Source organism: Symphodus melops, assembly GCF_947650265.1.
Source record: "Symphodus melops genome assembly, chromosome: 7".
Taxonomy (NCBI): Eukaryota; Metazoa; Chordata; class Actinopteri; order Labriformes; family Labridae; genus Symphodus; species Symphodus melops.
The window spans coordinates 16,517,198-16,538,222 of record NC_136697.1 but is presented as its reverse complement, the minus strand read 5'-3'; the positions used below and the strand labels follow the sequence as shown (position 1 = coordinate 16,538,222).

Below are 21,025 nucleotides of genomic sequence, written 5' to 3'. Positions count from 1 at the left end.
ACAACACTACACATACAACTGTCATACTGACATTGTAGCTATAATCGATGTTATTCATTGTTGTTGTTGCTCTGTTTGTCTCTGTCCTTCCTCCTGCATCTCCCTCTATCCCATTTTGAATCAGATTTCAGATCAGAGAAGCCCTCTGACCTAAAATTCAAAAATTCTTGCTGCATCTGTCTTCTTCTGAGTTTCTACAACAAGCTTTTCCAGTTTTTAAAAAAGAGTCTTAGTCAAAAATTATCACAGATAGATATTTATTTTATATTTTTCAAACTAAATGTTTAAATCCAGCAACAGTATTCAAAGTGTGACACAGGCAGCCAGCCTCAGGAGCAGTAAGCCTGAGTGCTAACTCATTAAACATCAACACCTCACTTTAAACCCACAAGCTGATTTTTACACTTTTTCAACACATTTATTTTGTTATGACAATAGTACTATACACAGGAAAAGATGCTACTCAGAGTCTTCATAGGACATACAATGAACACCTATTATACAAATAACTCTGGCTGCTGTTTGGAGGCTTTTAAAGAAGTAAAAATGAATACAGGAGCCCATTACAGATATTTCTTGGTTCCCAAATGAACGTAAATCTACTGCATTCTGATTTAACATTAAAATTACTACCATAATCAGTAAAGGACACCTGCATTATAACTGATAGACTTAACTTGTAAATTTTACACTTTGGTACACTTCAAAACAACTTCAGTTTTTCATTCACTGCTTTCCTATTGACCCACTTTACCTTCTGATCAACCTCTTGCAGATGAACATATAATAAGTTACTATTCCATATGAGCAGTTATCGTTTGACCTATGAACGTTTGCGTCTTGTCAGGGAGGTGAGACACAAACAGGCATAAAGATCAGAGATCAATTACCCAAATCTAGCATGCTGGACTGATAATTACTGTGAGGTTTACGTGGGAGATGCTCTTTTAAATCTTAGGGAGGTTTTTGGATTTGCTCTTCTCTTTGTTCATCAGCGATCGTCTTTTCCTGCCGGACAAAGCTCCCACAGGTCGGATCTTCATCTCTGTGAAGTCAAGTGACATCAGGTGGCCCTTCCACGGCTCCCAGTTCACTCCCTGAGTACGAGAAAGAGCGTGAAATTAGAAGAGAGCAGGAGAAATCAGAAAAAGGAAAACACATGACACAGCGAGATAGAGGCAGGCAGCATGACAGGCAGGCCAAATGACAAACACTAATAAATACCAGCCTCTGGCTTCATTTCATGTTAGTACAAACTTGTTTTGACTGTTATTACATTTCACAGACGAACAATGGCAGGAGACATCTGCAGAGGCAGTATTATGGATGAAATCTCGACAAGAGCAGAGGTCTCCCCCGGCATTTCCTTTAGCATCAGTCTCCCTTAGACATAATAACTGTTGTTGTTACCCCATCAGCCTTGGAAAAACACACTTATGGTTTATGTGAGCAATGTGTTTTCTTATCACTGCCGATGGATTCAGGCCATTTCTGCCTTACCTCCACAATCCAAAAAAAACCAAAACAACGAGGAGTGGGCTGGCAAGACGTTGTCTTTGATTTCTGACCAGATAACAGCAACTGTGAGCAAACATTTTTGGTCTTTTGTTGTAAGTATGTGTAGAAGTAAGAATGTGTAGAAGCAATCCAATTAGCACCAATTAGGTTTTTTTGTGTATTTTTTATGCAGATATGCCTATGACAAAACAATAACCTTCTGACTTTTTCTTTTGACATTGAGCAGAGACATTTAGCAAAACTCTTTGTAACTAAATCTTAGTCTTGAAAGTCTAACAGCAGAATTTATCAGCAACACTCGATGAAAATTATATTCTTGCTTTATTGATATTTTAAACCCAATGGATTCATAAAAGCAAACATAGAGAAAACAACAGCGAGGCATAGATCTTCTTGCATTTATTTAAAAATATGTAAGATCAATATTGTTTGGACTAAAAGTCTTCATACTGACTTTAACAACTTCAACTTTAGACACACTTTTAGAATATAATATTTCCTGAAGAGGATGGAGTGAAGGCTAAATGTTTTCATGCCAACAGTTTTGTACTTGAGTTAGTCCAAATACAGTATGCCATAGTACTGTGAGTGCCCCCTGTTGGTGTGAAGGCACGCTACACTGAAACAGTACAAGGGTATTGTCTGACAATATTTTGGAAGTGACTCCTATAAAGATAGATTTTTAAAAAAAAGAAGATCTCTTTTGCTGAAGCAAAAACGAAACACTCTCTAAAATCCCAGGAGAGGTAAGATGTTATCATGAAAGGAACGCATGACTCAAAGTCAAAGGTAGGAGACAATGGATCTTTTCCAATTCAGATTGAGTTGATGGTAAAAAGAACACTTTAATAAGGGTACATGGTTAAACTTGCAGTGGTAGGCTTGTGTGATTATTTGAAAGAAGTATAAACCAATTTTATAATTAGTCAACCTTTACAGTTTAGAGTTATATTAATATAATACAACACTGTATGTTATCTCATATTTATTATTTAGTGCATTTAAAGTTTTTGTCCATGTTGCTACCGATAGGACTGTTGATGTCATTGCCATTACTTTCCAACTACTTCTCTTAATTCTTGTTTTTACTGAACTTTTTGTACTGCTCTTGCTTATCTATTCAATGCATTGTTACATTTAACTCAGAGCCTTAACCATTTTATAAACACTTGTAATGGATGCTCATTTGTCTTACTCAGGTCTGGCACTAGAATTTCCTCCAGAATCTATACAGTTCTGTCTTACAGATGTTGGTACAAGCAGCCTCCCTGCTTACTTACTAGACTGTGCCTGTTGTCTCCCCACATTCCATTAAGGTTGGCCAGGTGACAGTTCTTGTACCACCAGGCTCCACGGTGGGTCAGAGCACAGTTACCCAGTGTGATGTCATTATCATTGTCCACAGTAGTCCAGGGCTGGCCTTGATGGTAAATCATTGCATCACCTGAGAAGCATTAACAATGAATAAAAATACAATTACAAGAGTTCACAGGTGAGAAACTGCAAAGAACAGGCTGTCTGTGGTTCCTCTATCAGCAGTTTATTCACAGACTTTTGCAGCTCAGTACTTGTCTTCATACACTCCCTGATGGAAGAAATTTTATGAAATGCCAGAAATAGAGGCATAGAGTATGTGTTGTTTCAGCACACTGTGTTATGTGTAGACACAGCGTCCCACTTGCTATGCGTCTGGATCTGTCCGTCTTCAAAGCTTACCACAGCCCTGCCTCCTTCAGATACCACCTTCCCCATACAGCTGCTGTCTATAACTGCCTGCAACAAATATCCCACCTACTGTTGGTGTGCATTTGCTTTCCCCGCACCCCACAGAATGAAGCCTACTGCGAGAAACCTTTGTATCCCACCCCTGTCTGTCTCATTCCCATTCTGTGCTCGCTCTTTTTCTCTTCTCCTTGAGTAAAGTGTCAGAGAGAAAATGTGAGCCTCCAATGTTGCTCATGTTTCCTCCACAGTGTCAGTCTATTTTGTTTTCCTGGCAGTTTTTTGAAGTAAAAAAGACCCCCACCTGCTGTTCCTCTGTATGTGCCAACAGTGAGTTTGAACTTCTCCTTGACCGGTGCAATCTTGAAGTTGTCATACACAGCATACGCTCTCTCTGAACCCAAGCCCAAGTCAAACCTCAGCTCGTACTGAGTGGGAGTGTTTGTGAGTTGATATATCTTATCCAGACCTAAGGGAGTAGCCAAACAGAGGATGGGTGAGCTAGATGGAATATTGAAATACCTCTTGAGTGTACACTTGTTCATGCTTTACTATCTGCAACAGCAAAAAAAAGGAAAAACATTGAAGCACTCACCGATCCAGAACTCCTCAGTCATGTTGCCAAAACCGGCTATGTACTGCCTCCAGCGTTTCATGAAGTCCAGCTTGCCAGTGTTTCGGCGCTGGAGCATCTGAAAGCAGAGAGCACATAGTGTTTACTGGCAGCTGGTTCACTAATGTTTTAAACTATTGGCTCTGAAATGCTGTTAACCATTTTCCAAGACTCTAATCCCAGCAGCAACAATAACTGTTTAGCATTGGTAAGAAGTACTCAGGTAAGAGGTACAACATTTTTCAGTGTCTGAGATATTTAAAGTACAACTTAGTTCTCAGCTTCAAAAACGTAGGTCCCACAAACTCCAAAAAATAAAACTCATGGCTTGTGCACATTATCAGGACCATTAATGAGAAAACTGAAGTTATTATGGGCCTACGGCCGCTTTGGCAGGCTGAGTAGTGACATGATATGAAGTACAACTGTCGGCATGTTACTTCAGTGTTAAGTGTTCACATTATAATGATGAATGCAAATGACACTTATGTATAATAAGAAATAAAAGAAGAGATTAGGTAAAAATTGTGTTTCCATATTATTGTCATTTCAGTTTCTTAATTAATCTCACCAGCCAGCCACCTCCATCGGTGTCCATGTCGCAATAAACTTCAATTGGATTGGAGCGGTCATTGTTAATATAAATGGTGTAGATACCGCTCTTTTTATTGCCATTCTTCATGATCTGAAGACAGTCCATGGGGAAAGGGTACGTGACACCAACTAGAGAAGAAAATGTGACAACCATGATGACATATTTTCCAGCAGAGAATCACATGAAATAACATCGAAGAGCATCATAGACTTAAGCTGTGGACCTGCAGAGGATGAAAAAAGAATTGATTCAGCCTTCACACCTGTTTTAAAGCTGGTCTCTACCACTCTGCTCCTCTTGTTCCCCCTGTAGGCGATGATGCTCACAATGTATCTCTTTCCTGTCTCCAAACTGGACACAGAAAATTTGCTCTCTCTGGGTCCAAGCTGCTGTTCAACAGTCTGACAACAAGAGGCAATAGCTGCAGTTAATCATCCCTAACCTCCAAACGTTCCTGTTTAATAAAAAAGAATGCAATATTTCTGTCTGTTTGAATGATGATACTGTCTTTAACATTATTAAGAGACTGTTATAATATGGGCTCAATTCTCATAAAGCCTTTCAAAGTATGTAATTAAGGGAGGAATCAATCACTTCATCCATGTGCCTAATATTGCTTTACTTTAATTTTATTTCTGACCACAAGAGGTCAGCGTTTTACAAAGTTTAAATTTTACATACATCTTCGCTCTAGTCCCAGTTTGTTTCAAGTTAAAGAAACAGTAAGCACAGAACTTCAGATCCAGCAGAGTCCAATTAGGCAACAGTCTGTGACTCATAAGTATAAACAGATCAAAGTTTTCATCCTCCTCCTAATCAAACCCAATTTGATATTTGACTGTTAGTTTCTTTAAACCTCATGACTAAGTACCTGCATGTTGCCCTCCGCATCTCTGTAGGTAAGGATGTATCCTTCAATATCAGCTAGAGGTGAACCCCAGGTCAGAAAAGCAAAGTCCACACCCACATTTGTTGCCTTCAGGTCCTTGGGGGAATCAATCTCTGTGGATTAGAGGGTAAATCAGAGCGGATAAAAGCACATGAACGACATGTCGCCTGTACGAACTGTTCATTATCACTCAGGCGTCAATTAAGGTTTGGACAGGAAATGGAGAGCAGTTTGCTGCTTAAGTTTATTTTTCACACAAATGGGGAAATATCCCTTATGAGGGCCTCCAAAGATTAACAGTCTCTGCAATAACAATAATTAAAACATTTTCTAAATGATTATTTAAATATTCTCTGGAATATCTATTTATGCTTCCGTTAAAGAGCACAAACATTTGCCAATTGGAATGGCATCGTCCTTTCAAAATCACATTGATTTAAGGAGAAGTATTCAGTGTCTGTCACACTGAAGCTTCTCAGCCTCTCTGCAACTGAAGCACACAACAGAGATGACTTCCTTCCACATGCAGAGTAACAGTTTGCCTCTGTAGATAAACCGGCTCATATCCTCTGCCTTGATTAAAAGCTCTGGAGATTTGACCTGAGACTGACGCTGAAATAATTTGTCTGACATGAAGACGCCGGCTGTAACAGTGGAAGCCTTAACCTCCCACAGCTCATGAAATTAGAGCAAGCATTTGTCACCATCTATTAGTTATTTGAATCAAGAGTCATACTTTAAGTCTGCAATGTTTATGTTAATAATCCTCCAATGGCTTAACTATCCATATTTAATTAAAGGAAAAGGTGTAAAAAGGGCCACATGTAGAAGTACCATCATAATGATTAGATTATGAAATGCAGGGATGCTGATCTCAGACTGTTTCAAATGACACATTGATGGTGCCTGTTACGAGTTCCAGTAAAATCACAATTGTAATAACATGGGCTTTTATGTATCCCAGATGATATCTTCTGACACAATGGCTTTCCTATCTGAGGTCAGCACCGCGCTGGTCTGCAGCCAGCGCTGGTTTCTAATGAGTTACGACGTGACAAGTTTATAATCAAAACCTTGGCCGTTTGCTGCCTAATTGAAAAAGATCCAGCTTTCACTTAGAGCTCCCAGGTGATTTTACACATCATGTGGCCCACACAAAGATACTTCTGTTGTAACTCATTCACCATGTGCTGCAGCTGCTATTTTAACCCCACGCAAGGCTGCAAGACTTTCACTTTGACCCTGCCTGGACTAAGGGAAACATTTCCTGTCAGATTAGGATGTTGATGTTTTCAGGAAGATTTACATTTCATAAAAACATGTTTTCACTTAGTGGGAAGTATACAATTTGATAAGGCTTAAAATAAAGAATTGTTGTTCTGTGTACACAGTAATGAACAAGATAGCCTTTATAACATTGATGAAAGTCACTTAAAAGTGTGATAGATTATTTTAATCAATCTAAAACACTTTAATTTATGAGAATGGAAAGCTTTTGAGTTATTACTTATTAGTTATAATTAAGCTAATGTTACTAAAATTTCACCAAAGAATACTTTAGATGATGTCTAAGAAAACAAAACAGATGCATTCTCTTACCCTACATAATAGCCTTTTATCCCCATGAACACCAGCGTATCCATATGATCCCGCTAATATCAGGACTCCACAGGTGTTTTTTAAATGATATAGAAGAGTTTTTGAGTTAAATTACTTTAGTTTGCTTTCTTCAGGGTAGCAGCTGTTCTGCCTCTGTACATACTGCACCAATGTACTGCTTCTGAAAAAAACAATATTTCCCAAACCTGTGCCACATGTAGCACACCCAGACTGAAACTCTTAGACTTAGGTCTTTGTTATTAACAGTAACTGTTAACCTGTTTGAGGTTGTCTGCAGAGATGCCTGGGACTTATTACTGGAAGACAGCTTCGTGCAACAGTAACATCACCGCATTGTCAGTGCCAAAGCTGAGATGCTTTTTGATGCCTGGTAGGAGACATATTAAAACACAACATTCAGTCTGTCTGCACAAGTTTTTGCTTACTATTGTTTATATCACCAATAGTGGAGATCCGTCTTCAATTGCAGGATCTGCTTTCGACTATATAGTCTGTTATAAAGTCCCTGCTTCCTATTACTTTTTCCTGTTTAAAGAGTAGTTTAAACAGTTATTTTAAGTTACAATATGTAGAGGAAGGGAGCATATTATCACCAAAACAAAATTCGGCCTGTTTGCTGTGTATTGACCTGTCTCAGCCTCTGTTGAAATCTTCCTGGTGGATTTGCTCCCCTTGATAGCCCAGATGTAGACCGTGTAGAGGACCCCCGGCCTGAGGCCGGTCAGTTTATAAGAGTTGCTGTCAGACCTGACTGGGATCACCTCACTATCTCCATCAGAGGAACTGTAGGTTAGCATGTAGCCGTCAATGTCTGCCTGGACTGGATCCCAGGACACGCTGAAGCTGGACTCTTTTTCATCTCGGGCTAAGAGGTTAGCTGGAGCGTCCAATTCTGAGGAAGATGTTAGTGAAAGTGGTTAACATACTAAAGGTGCAAGACTACAAGATGCATCTACAAGAACTACTGATGCAAACTAAAAGATATTGTTTCATTTCTCACCTGAGGGTGAACAAATGAAACGTTTTCCTCATGGGTTAGCTCAAAATATTAGTATAATACATGAGTAGCATACCACAGTCCATCATGTAAAAAAACTCTAAGTGTCTAAATATGAGATTTTATAATGTTTCAACTTTTCTATTAGAAGCGTCCCACCAGACATATAGATTATGAAACAAACAGAAGAGACAGCATGGGATCCCAGAGGTTTCTCTGTACCTGAGCTCTCATCAGGCTGAAGCTTTTTTTTTCACTGCACTTTGTCTCGAAACACCCCAAAGATGGGCCAAGAGATTAGTTCTGCATGTGGAGTCACAGTAACAGTAAGAGATAAGAGGGTAAACAGCTCTTCTTTTGCCTGTGGGACCATGCCTGAGGTGAGGGAACTTTGAGGCAATCGTACGAATGAGATTATTTTGTGTCTATGTAATGCATCATCATTAAGGGATTATTTAAATGTGCACCTCTCTAGCGCAGAAAGGGTTTTACCTAATGCTTACTTTAATCCTATCTACCATTTTATTTTCTGTGTGTTGTAGTGAGGAAAACACTTTGTATGCAGAAGCTATACAGATCAGATTTTTAAATTTTCTTTTCAATAACTTGGAATGTAGGAGCTCTAATGCTGAAGGCATGACTGACTGAGGGGAGACTGCAGGGACCCAGGACATGTGAGAGGAATAACACCCCCGAGCTGGTATGGGACCACAAAAACAGGAAAAGATGGAGTAGCGTATTTGGAAAAGAATAACTCTGGATTACTTTGCTTGCCGTGAACCTCATAGGAATTAGGCGAGTAGATGGAAGAGCTGATGGATGAAGAAACTGCTTTCAACAAACATGCTGATTTTAAGTGTTCAAACATGAAAAACCCATTTTTTTCCATGGGTGTTTATGAAGGCACAGTTCAGCCAAAAATGCTATATATCAAGGGCTAGTTGGTCAGGTGATTAGGGTTAACAAAAAGTTGTTGATTTGAGACCTGTCTGAGCTTGTGTCGAGATCTTCTTGCTTGCTTTGGGTCCCTTGATGGCCCAGATGTAGACAGTGTAGAGAACCCCAGGCTTCAAATTTGTCAGCATGTAAGAGGAACTGTCAGGCCCCAGTGGGATTTCCTCACTGGTACCCTCAGAGGAGCTGTAGGATAGCATGTAACCGTCTATTTCAGCCTGGACTCGATCCCACGACACGATGAAGGTGGACTCAGTCACATCTCGAGCTGAGAGGTTAGCAGGAGTATCCAGTTCTAGAGGAACATGTTAGTAGAGGACATTAATGCACGACTAATGCAAACAATAATGCACATTTTCCAACTGCTGTCACCACATGCTGAGGCTGGACTTTGTTTTAGCTTTGACCAAGATTTAAGAAGGAGACCTATCCCCATCTACTGTAGGTGTTGCTCTAGTTGAAATCTTCTAAATAAAAGATTCTTAAATGTTGTTTACATATTAAAAATGTCATAAGATGCTGACTCATGCTACTATTAAGTGTTAACCCTAAGTGTGGTGTCAGGTGATCAGATTATAAGGTGTCCTCAATGAGAACATTAGTTTTAGATTTTAAACCTGTCTCAGCCTGTGTTGAAATCTTCCTGCTGGCTTTTCTTCCCTTGACTGCCCAGATGTAGACCGTATAGAGGACCCCAGGCCTGAGGCCGCTCAGTGTGTATGAGGAACTGTTTGACCCAAGTGGGATTTCACTTGAGCCATCAGAGGAATTGTAGGTTAGCAAGTAACCATCAATTTCAGCCTGTACTGGATCCCAGGACACAATGAAGCTGGTCTCTGTTTCATCTTGGGCTAAGAGGTTAGCAGGAGCGTCCAGCTCTGCATGAGGAGTTATGGTTAGTGTAGACTGCTTAAGGACATCAGAACATCCAAAGCAAACATCACATTTACAACACACAGCTGATCCATGTAATGTAGTTAAAGTTTAGAAATGTCAAACCTGGGTCAAAGTGTTGAAAAGTGTTTGATGATGTGTTTTTTTTCACCATGTAACTTGTTAAAACTCCTGTGAGGTTCTTTTTTTGCAGACAAAATCCAAGTTTGACATCTCATCACTTTATATAAGAAGCACTGCTATGAGTTTTCTATGAGCTCTGTTAATAAAAGAACATGCAAACTAGCTGTTAACAGAAACACTGAGTGAAGAAAATCAACCAGAGTACAGAATCAAGCGCTTTGCTTCTGTTTCTATTCCATCTGTATCTTGCATATTTGCTGTTCTATGTTACACAGACTGCTTGTATTATCCATAACAGGAAATAAATTCAGAACTTTAGCCAGAAAATCAAATCTCCCTATTTGCATTGAGTCTTATATTGACACAAGTATAAAAAGAATAGTATACAGTATCTCCCCTGCACTACTCCTGTCATAGTTAAAGTAAAGACACTTTCTAGAGAACCAGCTAAGGAAGTGAGCTAGGCCACCTGATATATTCATAACCACGTGCACTCCTGCTGGTTGAGGTATGAGCGAGGTTATTGGAGCTAACAAGTCTGTTTCCCTCATCTGAGGGAACCAAGAAAAATCTGAAAACTGAAACTTATTGAGAAAAAAATGAATCAATGGGTTTAAAATAGAAAATCAAAATGGAAAAAGACATCACGTATATTCAATACATTTGGTAACTCTTGACTAAGTTCTTTTGACTAACTTTTGCTAAATGCAAATAAAATGTATATGAATGCACTGGGGAAAATAACATTGCATTAACACGCTCGTCAATACAAAGTGACAATTGTGGCTTTCCTAACCGTAATATATGTTAACCATCAACACGATTGGGGTCCTTGTGTCAAATTGAATATTCAAAGCAATTTGGGTATCCCCCACTCAGTGCTCCAAAGCATTTTTCTGCTGCCTTTTTTCACACACATTAAAGCAAATAGACAGCAAACAGCTGCTAAATTTTACAACAGCAGAGATTAAGAGACCAGGAGACACAGGAGAAAAGAAATAGCTGGCTTTGTTGAATAAGCAAAATTGGCACTTCTCAGACTTCCTTGACAGATTTAGCCTCAGGCGACTTCAAACCTTTAAGCGCGGTGTCCAGCCTAATTATGTTTAATAGGCTTTTTTTGCAGAGAGTTCAAGTTTCCCTCTTGGCATTTTTGCCGAAGTGGTTGAGCTTGTTAAGAGTATAATGTCTTCTGTGATGGCTTTTTATTTCCTGCCACCACAAAAAAATACAAGGAATCGAAGAGAACAAAAAAAAAAAAAAAGATAGAAAGGAAATGATTGCTGCATTGTGCATTATTTGAGGAGGGAGCTTTCACAAAGTTGTTTATGAGAATGAGACACTTTAAACTTCGTTCCCTTTGTTCAATGTTAAAAGAAGAAGGACAGAGGGCAAACTGCCAGGGAACATGTAAGATATCTGGTAGTCAAAGTTCACCTTAGACCCTTAGTCTATAAAAAGTCTTTAAAAATCTTTTGGTGACTTGGTGTTGGTGGTTCTTTACATTATGGAATTCTGTTGACTTTGTACTAAGCTCCTTTGAACATGTTTATCATTCAAATTTAAATGACCTATCTAGATCTTTTACTATGGACCTAACGATAGATCAAAGATATTGCTCACACCTAGGATGAACCAGGATCCCATTCAAAGTGTACCTGTTTCAGCTTCAGTGGAACTCTTCCTGCTCACTCTGTCTCCCTTGTAGGCCCAGATGTAGACTGTGTGGACAACTCCAGGCTTCAAGCCAACCAGCGTATACGAGGTCAGGTCACGTCCTACAGGAATGTCTGCAGAGAAACCATCAGCTGAGGAGTAGCTCAACATGTAGCCCTCTATTTCTGCCTGAACTTGATCCCAGGACACAGTTGCAGTGTCCTCTGTTACTTCCGTGGTGACTATGTTGGCAGGAGAGTCAATATCTGGAGAAGAAGAAGAAGAAGAAAATGGAATAAGAAACACACACATCCTTTAGTTGATCTGTAAAAACAAAATGTAATCTCATGCAGGGTGTTGAAAAGAGAAACCAGAAATCCTACACCAGAAATATTGAATTTTCTTTATATGAACAAGACAAGCAAGACAGAAATTCATTAAAAAAAACATACATGTTTGACAGAGACAATAATGCGTCTCTGTTAAACTGTGATCGGTCACTGTTAAATTGGATTTATTTCTTCATGTGACACGGCTATTCGAGGTTTGGGCACAAAAACAGTTTGATTTGTTTGAGGATAATATTGGTGTCTAGGTTAAAGTGACTAAGTGAAGTTGAGCTCTGTCCTCATTTTTAGAATTATAAACACATGGTGAAGATCTGTGAACAATGTGGTCCTGCTTCCAAACAATCAACCAAAACTAGACCACAGCATTGGCTGCCCATTAGAAACATGAGAAACAAGTAGCAGCACACCTTGTTATTGAAAAAAGTGGAATATTTCGTAAAAAAAGAAAAAAAAAAAATCTTCCTCACTTTGCAGACTTTGCACCAGGACAACATCTTCTTACTGCATATTCACTCTTGCTCCTTGATCAGTGGAGGAGCATCTTTTCTTTAAAATCAACTTGTTGCTTCACTAAACATGCTGAAACAAATTATTCTGTTTTTGTGAATGGTTCCGACGACACGGGATACGTTTTACCTGAATTGCTTGGGGCAGTGTAAGCTTTTTTTAAATGGTGATGTACATTGCAGAAAGAGTTTGTTTTTGAACTAGGCATTAAGTTGATTTCCAAGAAGTAGGTCAGTGGAGTAAATAAACAGACCCAGAAACAGCTGTATGTTGCATGAAAACAGTTGTAGTCTGCAAAGGTGTTTGGCAAAAAAGAGCCTTACATTACTTCTTTTTTTTTCTAAAAAGCTAAAAAGTGTGCTTTTACCATGCTAAATATCTCCTATGAAAGCCTTTGTAAAGAAGCTTATTCCACTTTTTTTATTGAGAGAGAGAGCAGAGTTTGTGGTCTGGCTCAAAGGATTGGCTTTGTGAAGCTCTTCAAAAGAACACCACACAAGCCAACCTGCAGTCTGGTGTTGTTTACTCCGCAGGATGGGACGTGGTAGGAGGAAGACAATGTAAAGTCAGTGGGCTCGGGGACTTGCAGAAGACATATAGATGCAGGCAGTGCAGGGGGTGTTGCATGTGTGTGAGCGGTTGTTAGTCTCTGTCGAGAGAATCCGGGTAAAAGGGAGGGACGGAGACAGAAAATAAAGAGCCACAGAGGCATATTAGGAGAGACACAGAGGAAGTGAGGGGAATGTAAAAGCAATCATCATTTAGGACTATTCCTCAGTGGAGCGGCTCGGTCAAGGTCAGCCTTGTGTCAATGTGCAGGCTGCATCATGAAAACTGATTTATGAAGCATCCAGGAGAAGAAAGCAACTATGCAACTGTCTACCTCCATATCCCCTCTCTCTTCTCCTGCTGTCACTTTCCCGTCATGTGGCTGCACTGCTCAACAGTCTGATGGGGCTCAAGCACAGACTGAATTTATAACAGTTCTATTTGTAACAGCATTGAGTGTTTCCTCAGAGGCCCGAAAATGAGAGGTCATTCAGGCATCTAAGGACGTAACACTGTGTAACACCAGTGAACACTTATCAGAGCCAAGAGAGCAACTATTTACACACCATGCAGACAAACACATTCATACCCACACATACATTTTAAAGAAAGAGCACATTAACATTGACACAACATGTCGGTGTCCAGTTAAATGCTTGGCCAAGTAGTTTCTCTTTGGAGAATTAAAAGAAGCATTCCCTGCTAATACAGACCATAGCTGTTAGTATTACACTGTAATATAAAATATCATAATGTTCATGAAGTAGGGCTGAAGCTAACAGTACTTTTGAAGATCTTTTTTACCAAGTGCCAAGATGTTTTTTAAATAACTTCTTTTGTCCAACTTAAACTAGAAGCACAAGAGTCTACATTTACTCTTAAAAATCACACAGAAAAGGCAGAACATCTGTAAATCTTTTCATGTATAAGCTAGAAACAACAACCTTTTTTCTATGTTTCTTTGGAGGTATGTTAACCTTTATTTGATAGGACCGCGGATAAGACCAACCGGTGCCCAAAATATGTAATATTATTCTTGGAAAATTACTGAAGCAAGTTTGATTATCAAAAAGGTTGATGTTTCATTCCATCTCAAATGATTAATCTGATTATAGACTAATAGCTGCATCTCTTAGCACCTGAATGTTAACAAGACTGCCTCGTCCAGTCAGTTTTGAAGGTAACAATCTAATCACCATACTGTGTAACCTGAAATGTCTTCAAGCATCCAGACACTGTTACCTTTACTCTGAGGGGAACAAACCCTGCTTTTTAAATTCCACACTTTTTGCTCATAAGTCAGGGTGATATTGTCTACAGATGTCTTTGCAATTCACAGGAACTAAATTAAATAAAAGCCTTACTAATTTGACTTTCAAGCATCAAAACGCAGTTGACAGTTATTTTGAAGGTCTGCCCTTGCATTTTATCTCTCGCTATTAATTAACTTAAATTATGACGTGGTTTCTCTTTGGTCTCTCTGAAAAAAGCTTGTATCCAAAAATATCCTGAAAACAAAGTTTTCATTTCCCCTTTCAGTGTTATTTTATCTGCAGTTTGTTTTCTTGTAGTTGTTAAATATATCACTTTTTTTCCCCTAAGCACTACTATTTTCTCAATTAGCTTTGCATCTGCTCGGAAGTTACACTATGATGGATCAGGTTTCTCCAGATGTTCTTCCCTAGTATACCTGAGTGGCAACGATGGCTATTCGAGGCCTCAAAACACACGCTGTATGTTCAGCAGAGGCCTGGATGACTAGGCGTACAGTGACAGGTCATCTTTCATCATTTGCAGCCTCACAGGTAAAGAGCCTCAGCATACAGGAAACACAAGAACAGAATGTCTGCAGATTAGGGAGGGGAAAAGCATGTGTAGTTCACTGACCACCTCTTGTCAACACAGTCATACTTCTTTCCTTCCTGTGATTTCTTGTCTGAACCTTAATATTGTAACGCATAAAGAGGCACAAAAGGTGTCTTACATTCTCACTTATTATTATCTACTGGTTCAAAGCTTGCTCAGACAGTGCTGATAGACAGGGTCCGAGCAGACCAGGTACTCCTAGCGGACCACATGAGGTGCTATTCTGTGTCCTGAAACATTTAACTCCTCTGCACAACCAAGTCCATCTGCTCTGTGTTACACAGGCCTGGCTAGTGACTTCATTGAATCTGAATAAGCAGCAGTCGTGGTATGTTGTGTTTATACACCTCATAATCTTTTGGCAGGTTAGTGACTATGAAATGTCTGCTCCAAGTAGAGTTCTGGTGTTTCCTTAAATGTTAGCTGTCATTGAATTATTTTACTCAGAATGATGCCATTTGAAGGGAATAAGCACACACACACACACACACACACACACACACACACACACACACACACACACACACACACACACACACACACACACACACACAGAGAGAGAGAGGAGGCCACATAGGGCTTGTTCACATTGCAACACCAAATCTGATTTTTAGCACATCGAGATTGTATGTGGTTTGTTTCTTTGCCAGTCTGGACACAAAAAGCCACATGAGACAAGATTTTTCCAAAACTGATTCAAACCACATTTGCAAGAGTGACTCAATCTGAACATGTTGGACATGTCTTCTACGTCACTCACAACACGACACCATCAACAATGACAATGACGTAAATCCGGCAAGCCGGAAGTTAACTTTGGTCAGTGGAAAAAAACAGCAAGAATAAAAACAAACGTAGTAAAACAAGGCTGTGGACAGACTGCCCCAAAAGATTGTTTGCATCAGTAATAGACACACTTCTCTGTCGTCCATTTTGCTGTTGTATTTCCTGGGCGTAACCAGTTACCATAGAAATCAATGTGGATCAGACCATGCCAATACACAGATTGGATCTAGTCACTTGGAATTTGATTTTGGATTGGCAGTCTGATCAAAGCTATAGAGCCACACATTTCAGTTTCATTCACAGCTTTATGGTCAATTTATGTTTTAATTCAACATTTTCTTTTCAAGTTATGAAAGAAAGTGAGGGGAAGAGAGTAAAATTAGAAAAAGAGAAACCCCAATAGAAATATATTAATTTTCAGATAGAAAGTTAAATATGTGAAAGAAATAATTTAGTTTCTGTAACTGGAACAGTGTAGTTATCTAAAGACAAAAGCTCTATTCATATTTTGCGATGCACCATAACTCTCTTTTGTCTTATTGCTCCAGCATTGGTTTGTGTACTGTATTTTTTTTTTTTACAATTCCTCCTTTTCCTTCATTTCCTTCTATCTCTCACTGCATATGACCATGCAGGCCCCGAGGAGAGCAGCCTGTTGGGGAAGATAATAGGTGAGAATGTGAGCTCTGCCAGTCATCATGAAACAAGCACCTTTTTACTGGCAGGAAGAGCTGAGGACTATCCTCCTCAATCACTTTTAAGCCTTTTCCTGAAACACCTAAAATGAACGATTGTCGCCACTGAAGTGGAGACAAGCCACAGTCTGTTTGGTGAAGATTAGCACATCTACAAATGTCCATGTCCATTTACTGCTTCAGTAGGTAACACATCGGTGACAGTAGCACTTGAGTATCTGACTGGCTGCAAAAGAAGAGGGGTGAGTCTTGAAATCCCCTAGCTAAACTCTGATGAATAAAAAGTTAAATTAGCTCTTTTGGGGTCTTAAAAATGTAGAGCTATCAACCTGGAGCAGGATTTCAGTTAAAGGGCGGATGACAGTGAATTTAAAGAAGAAAGAAATGGAGACAGAAAAGTAGAAATTAACCAATGAGCAGAACTTAGAAGGAGCTGAAGACCATTTATTCATCATTTAAAAACTAACTTTACAGACCAGCTGTTAAATGAATTTCTCCTAACGTGCAGAACCTGGTCGGACCTGGTGCCACAGAGCTACAACCCAGCATTACCAGATGGACTCTGTAAATCACACCTTCTCACCCCAGTCATCAGAGAGCAACTTGTCATCGTAACACGTTCAGATCATGTTTCCCCTCGGTGAAAGAGGCTCAACACAGACATTTGGACCTGTCCAGACTATTAGGCTGTAAATTCCTGCCCTCTATCATTAACCCATAATCCTTGCTGGCTATATTCATTTTTCTATTATCATTGGCTGAGTGTAGAAGATAATATCAGGTTGTATCATACATACTGTGTATGACAGATTATATGTTTTTCCAATTGGGGTGAGGCACTGCTGGTGGCTTGACAAGAGCTTTGAGCTGTTTTTAATTCTGCAATGAATTCAAGCTAAGTGGAGTATTGGTATCCTCGCTGATTCTCTGTGTGCTCCTCTTCAACAAGTGGCGTATCTATTGCTTTAAGTATCAGCCAATTCCGACAGTCAGTGATATCACAAAGACAGTCAAAGTCGCAGATATGTTGATCCAGCATAGTCCATTTGAGAAATATTGTGCATGTTGTGCAATGTTGTGCATATTGATGAAAAATAAAAATGTTAGTCATTAAGCATGTAATTGGGCTAAATAGATCATAAACACAGACGTGATAATACTGACCTGTGGCACCGGTGACAGTGGAAGATTCACCCTCATTCAAGCCTTTGATGGCCTGGACTGAGATCTGGTATTCCGTCCCCGGAAACAGGCCTGCAAACAGCAAATTCATAAACTTGTTGCAATATTCCACTTCCCCAACTTTCCAACAATTGAACTAAATAAAAACATTAACATAATATTTGTGACAAACAGTTTTATGCCATGTATATTTCTTTAGAGTTTACTGAACAGACTCTGCAATAGAGTCAGTTGTCTCTCAACTGGAGGGTTGGGGGTTAGATCCTCAGCTTCTGTGTCGGCTACCACAGGTAGAAGTGTGCTTTTGCTAGACACTAAACCCCAAAATGCTCCCTGCTGAATGCCTATGAATGGCACAGTACCGTTGGGCACTTAACAGCAACCTCTGTCAGCGTTGTGTGAATGTGGTGTAAATGGCTGAATGTGACATGTAGTATAAAGGCACTTTGAGTATTCAGAAGACTAAAAAAGTGCAATACAAGTCCATTTAGCATTTCTTGAAATAAACTGGAAACTTCAGTACTATCAGGCGAATCCACACTATGGTTATGCTGATGATAAATTGTGTCTGCATTGAGGCAATAAGGTAGTGTATGGTACCAAAACGTTACTTGATTGTGTGCTTGAGTGTAAATATTTTAGTGCTATTTAATGTTGCAAATAATGCAAACTCAGAGTTTCAGAAAGTCAGAAAACAGAAAAAAAAACGATTAAGATTTTTCTGCCTGTAACTTACCCACAATAGTGTGTCTGGTGCGTGCCTCCTGGCTCATCTGTATGTTCTGCTCCTCCTCTTGTCCCTCTGGGTCGACATGTGTCAACCTGAAGTGATCCACCTCAACTGGCGGGTTCTTCCAGTCCACCTGGATGGAGACTTCTGTCTGGCCAAGAACTTGGATATCACCAACAACTGGAACATCTGGGAAAAATACAAGACACAACATGGTAGTGGGTATACAGACATGACCCTTAAACCGAAGACCTGGTGTGAAAACCTCTGTAAAAACAAGCATCTGTCCTGTTCTGGACCCATCAGGTCTATGAGCTGGATGATTAATCACTTCCAGCTTTGAAAGTTCAAGAGGGAAAGGTTGGGCACATTTCTCTTTTTGCTTTCAAAAACATAATGACCAAACATGATATCTTATCACACACTTTAATGGGTCAACATGTAAGTAAAAACTGCACTCTGCAAAATCAAGTGAATGAGAATAAAAACATGTATATATTGGTTCTCTTTTAAAGCAACAGGACCTGCCTGTGTGTTTGAACTAATGTGTTAACACACTTCTAATACTTAGTGCTGTATTACATAAATGAGTAATTTCTCTGACGTATTTTCTTGTCAGCTTAGTTTACCCTTTTCAGCATTACGGTATCTGCTGTTCTTCTACAGTCACTCAAACATTGTTCACACTTGCACTCATAAACATTCTAAAAAAAAAATCAGGCAGACAGCCCTTGAAATCTTCCTGAGTAAGTCAACCACATGTACCTCACTGTGGGACACAATCCCATTCGTACAGGATGAGGTTTCTCAGGAAGAAGCAGGACTTTGCGTAAAAAGGAAGACAGGTAAATGATGCTTGAAGCAATGTTTTCAAATATGAAAAACATTGTGAATTATATTAAATGGCATGATAAGCACTGACTGTTTGTTCTTGTCCAAAGATTCAATTAAACAGCATAAGCCAGTGGTTCTTTAATTGACAACCCTTTAGAGAAAAGGTCTTAGTCTCACTGTGGAGGCCAGACTATTCAATATGCTTTCAAATAAGACTGACAATTGTCTAGCCTGATGTGTGGAAGTAGATGTTTCTTAAAGGGAGTATTTTAGCCTTGGGATTTTTTTGTTTATTGTTTAATAGCCCGAGAAAATGTATATAATGGGAAGCTTTGGGGAGCCAGATTGATGAATACTGATTAAGAGGGTTGTAATGATTCCCTAGCTGTGTATTTTAATCATAATTCCAACAATAAGTAACACAATGACAGAATTAAGGGCTAAATTTGTCATTTCATGCTCCATCTGTATTGAAACATCATACAGGGAAAACTCGGGAGTAAGTTCTCAGGGGATAGATGGGCCAATTAGTTTATACTTCATCAAATACTTTTCAAAGATTTTTTTCTCCTATCAAAGACACTCAAAGATATGAAGAAGAATATTTTATACTGTTAGAGGACTTTCAGTTGGAGGAATATACCTAAATGGGTAAGATATTCATTCGTTCAGATCCATAGGCACCATTTTGAACGTAAGCACTTCCAACAGGGGTTGCAGCATATGGCAACAAAAGACAAAAAAAGAGAGAAAAAAGGAAAAAAAAGTGTGGTAAAAAACAAGATGGTTTAGCATTTTGTAGTCGGCTATTGTGTCTTTCTTTGAGGAAAAAACAAGACAAAAATTTGCAACAGCTCTCTTTTGATGTAGGTCGTCGTTTGAAGTTGTCAGGATCATGCTGAGCTCTCCACACAGGACCAATAAGCCAGATGATGGCGTGTTTTCCCATGCTCATATGGGAATTCCATGCTCTATGAGGTTTTCCATCAGTAACCAGGCTAACCACGCATTAGAGTCAAACACAATCCCTCTCTATGTCTGTATGTCTCACTCACGCCCACAAAATCCCGGCTGTTAATCTCTTTCCCGTAACATCTGTCTCTACCACATCTGTGGGCAAGTTTGATTTCCATTTAACACATCCGTTGAGCCATTTCCTTGTAATTACCTTAAAATTAAATAGTGATCAAACGCGCTGTTAATGAAACACTTGAAAAACTTCAGCTTGTTCATCTTAGCAAAGCATTTCTGTAAAAGACCTGGGTTGATTTAAAGCAGGAGAAACTCTTGAAATAGAGTCACTTAACCGTATGTGACTCTCCCACTGTAGTAAGACAATATATCAAAAAGTTTTATTGTCAAAATCTGCCATTTTTTGAAATGCAGTGAGGACATGTCACGTTAAAATGGTCTGTCTTTTTTTCTGAACTCAAAGATTCTTCATTTGAAACACATCCTTAATAAGAACATTTCACTTATAAATGTTTTCATGCAACATCACATGTGAAGCATGAACACATCAAGCTTACCTTAAACCTCAAATGTAACCACTTAAGCCACAGGTAGTCTGACTAAATCCCTCCTTACCTGCAGGCCTTATACCTGGCCTTCCTGCCGTAAGAGTAAGTAATTGGTCTCATCTGTTTTCACCCGAAACCTTCAAAGTATTTAAAGGCAAGATGCAACTTCCAGTCACATTCCACTTCACCACTAATGGTTCTCAATCTGCGTCATGCTCATTAAGTCAAAGGAAGCACACATTTTCAAGTGTCATTGTTGGTTTCCAGTGCAGCCTCACCTGTGGTCGCTTCAATCAAGTCTGCCTCACTTTGGATATTTCTGATGACAGCATACACCTGGACAATGTAGGTGACCCCAGGAGACAAGCCTGTGATGAGGTACGAGTTTTCTCCGTTGGGAATCTGAACCTAGGATGAGTTGAAAA

General features: G+C 39.4%; 1 protein-coding gene across 4 annotated transcripts in view; it reads right to left on the bottom strand.

Moving 5' to 3' along the window:
- Positions 1-258: 258 nt before the first annotated feature.
- tnn (tenascin N) overlaps positions 259-21,025 on the bottom strand; it is a 35,087-nt gene continuing 14,320 nt past the window's right edge. The window contains exons 6-19 of one of the 4 annotated variants that reach the window (XM_079348533.1): positions 20,879-21,008; positions 18,253-18,435; positions 17,499-17,588; positions 11,584-11,847; positions 9,526-9,786; positions 8,940-9,203; positions 7,586-7,849; positions 5,320-5,450; positions 4,711-4,849; positions 4,425-4,576; positions 3,836-3,932; positions 3,545-3,709; positions 2,799-2,962; positions 259-1,097 (exon numbers count right to left, since the gene is read on the bottom strand). In XM_079348533.1, coding sequence (XP_079204659.1) covers positions 948-1,097; positions 2,799-2,962; positions 3,545-3,709; positions 3,836-3,932; positions 4,425-4,576; positions 4,711-4,849; positions 5,320-5,450; positions 7,586-7,849; positions 8,940-9,203; positions 9,526-9,786; positions 11,584-11,847; positions 17,499-17,588; positions 18,253-18,435; positions 20,879-21,008 — 2,454 coding nt within the window. In that variant the 3' untranslated portion in view covers positions 259-947. The remainder of the gene's footprint in view (positions 1,098-2,798; positions 2,963-3,544; positions 3,710-3,835; positions 3,933-4,424; positions 4,577-4,710; positions 4,850-5,319; positions 5,451-7,585; positions 7,850-8,939; positions 9,204-9,525; positions 9,787-11,583; positions 11,848-17,498; positions 17,589-18,252; positions 18,436-20,878; positions 21,009-21,025) is intronic. The other 3 variants (XM_079348534.1, XM_079348535.1, XM_079348536.1) reach the window with 3 other exon arrangements.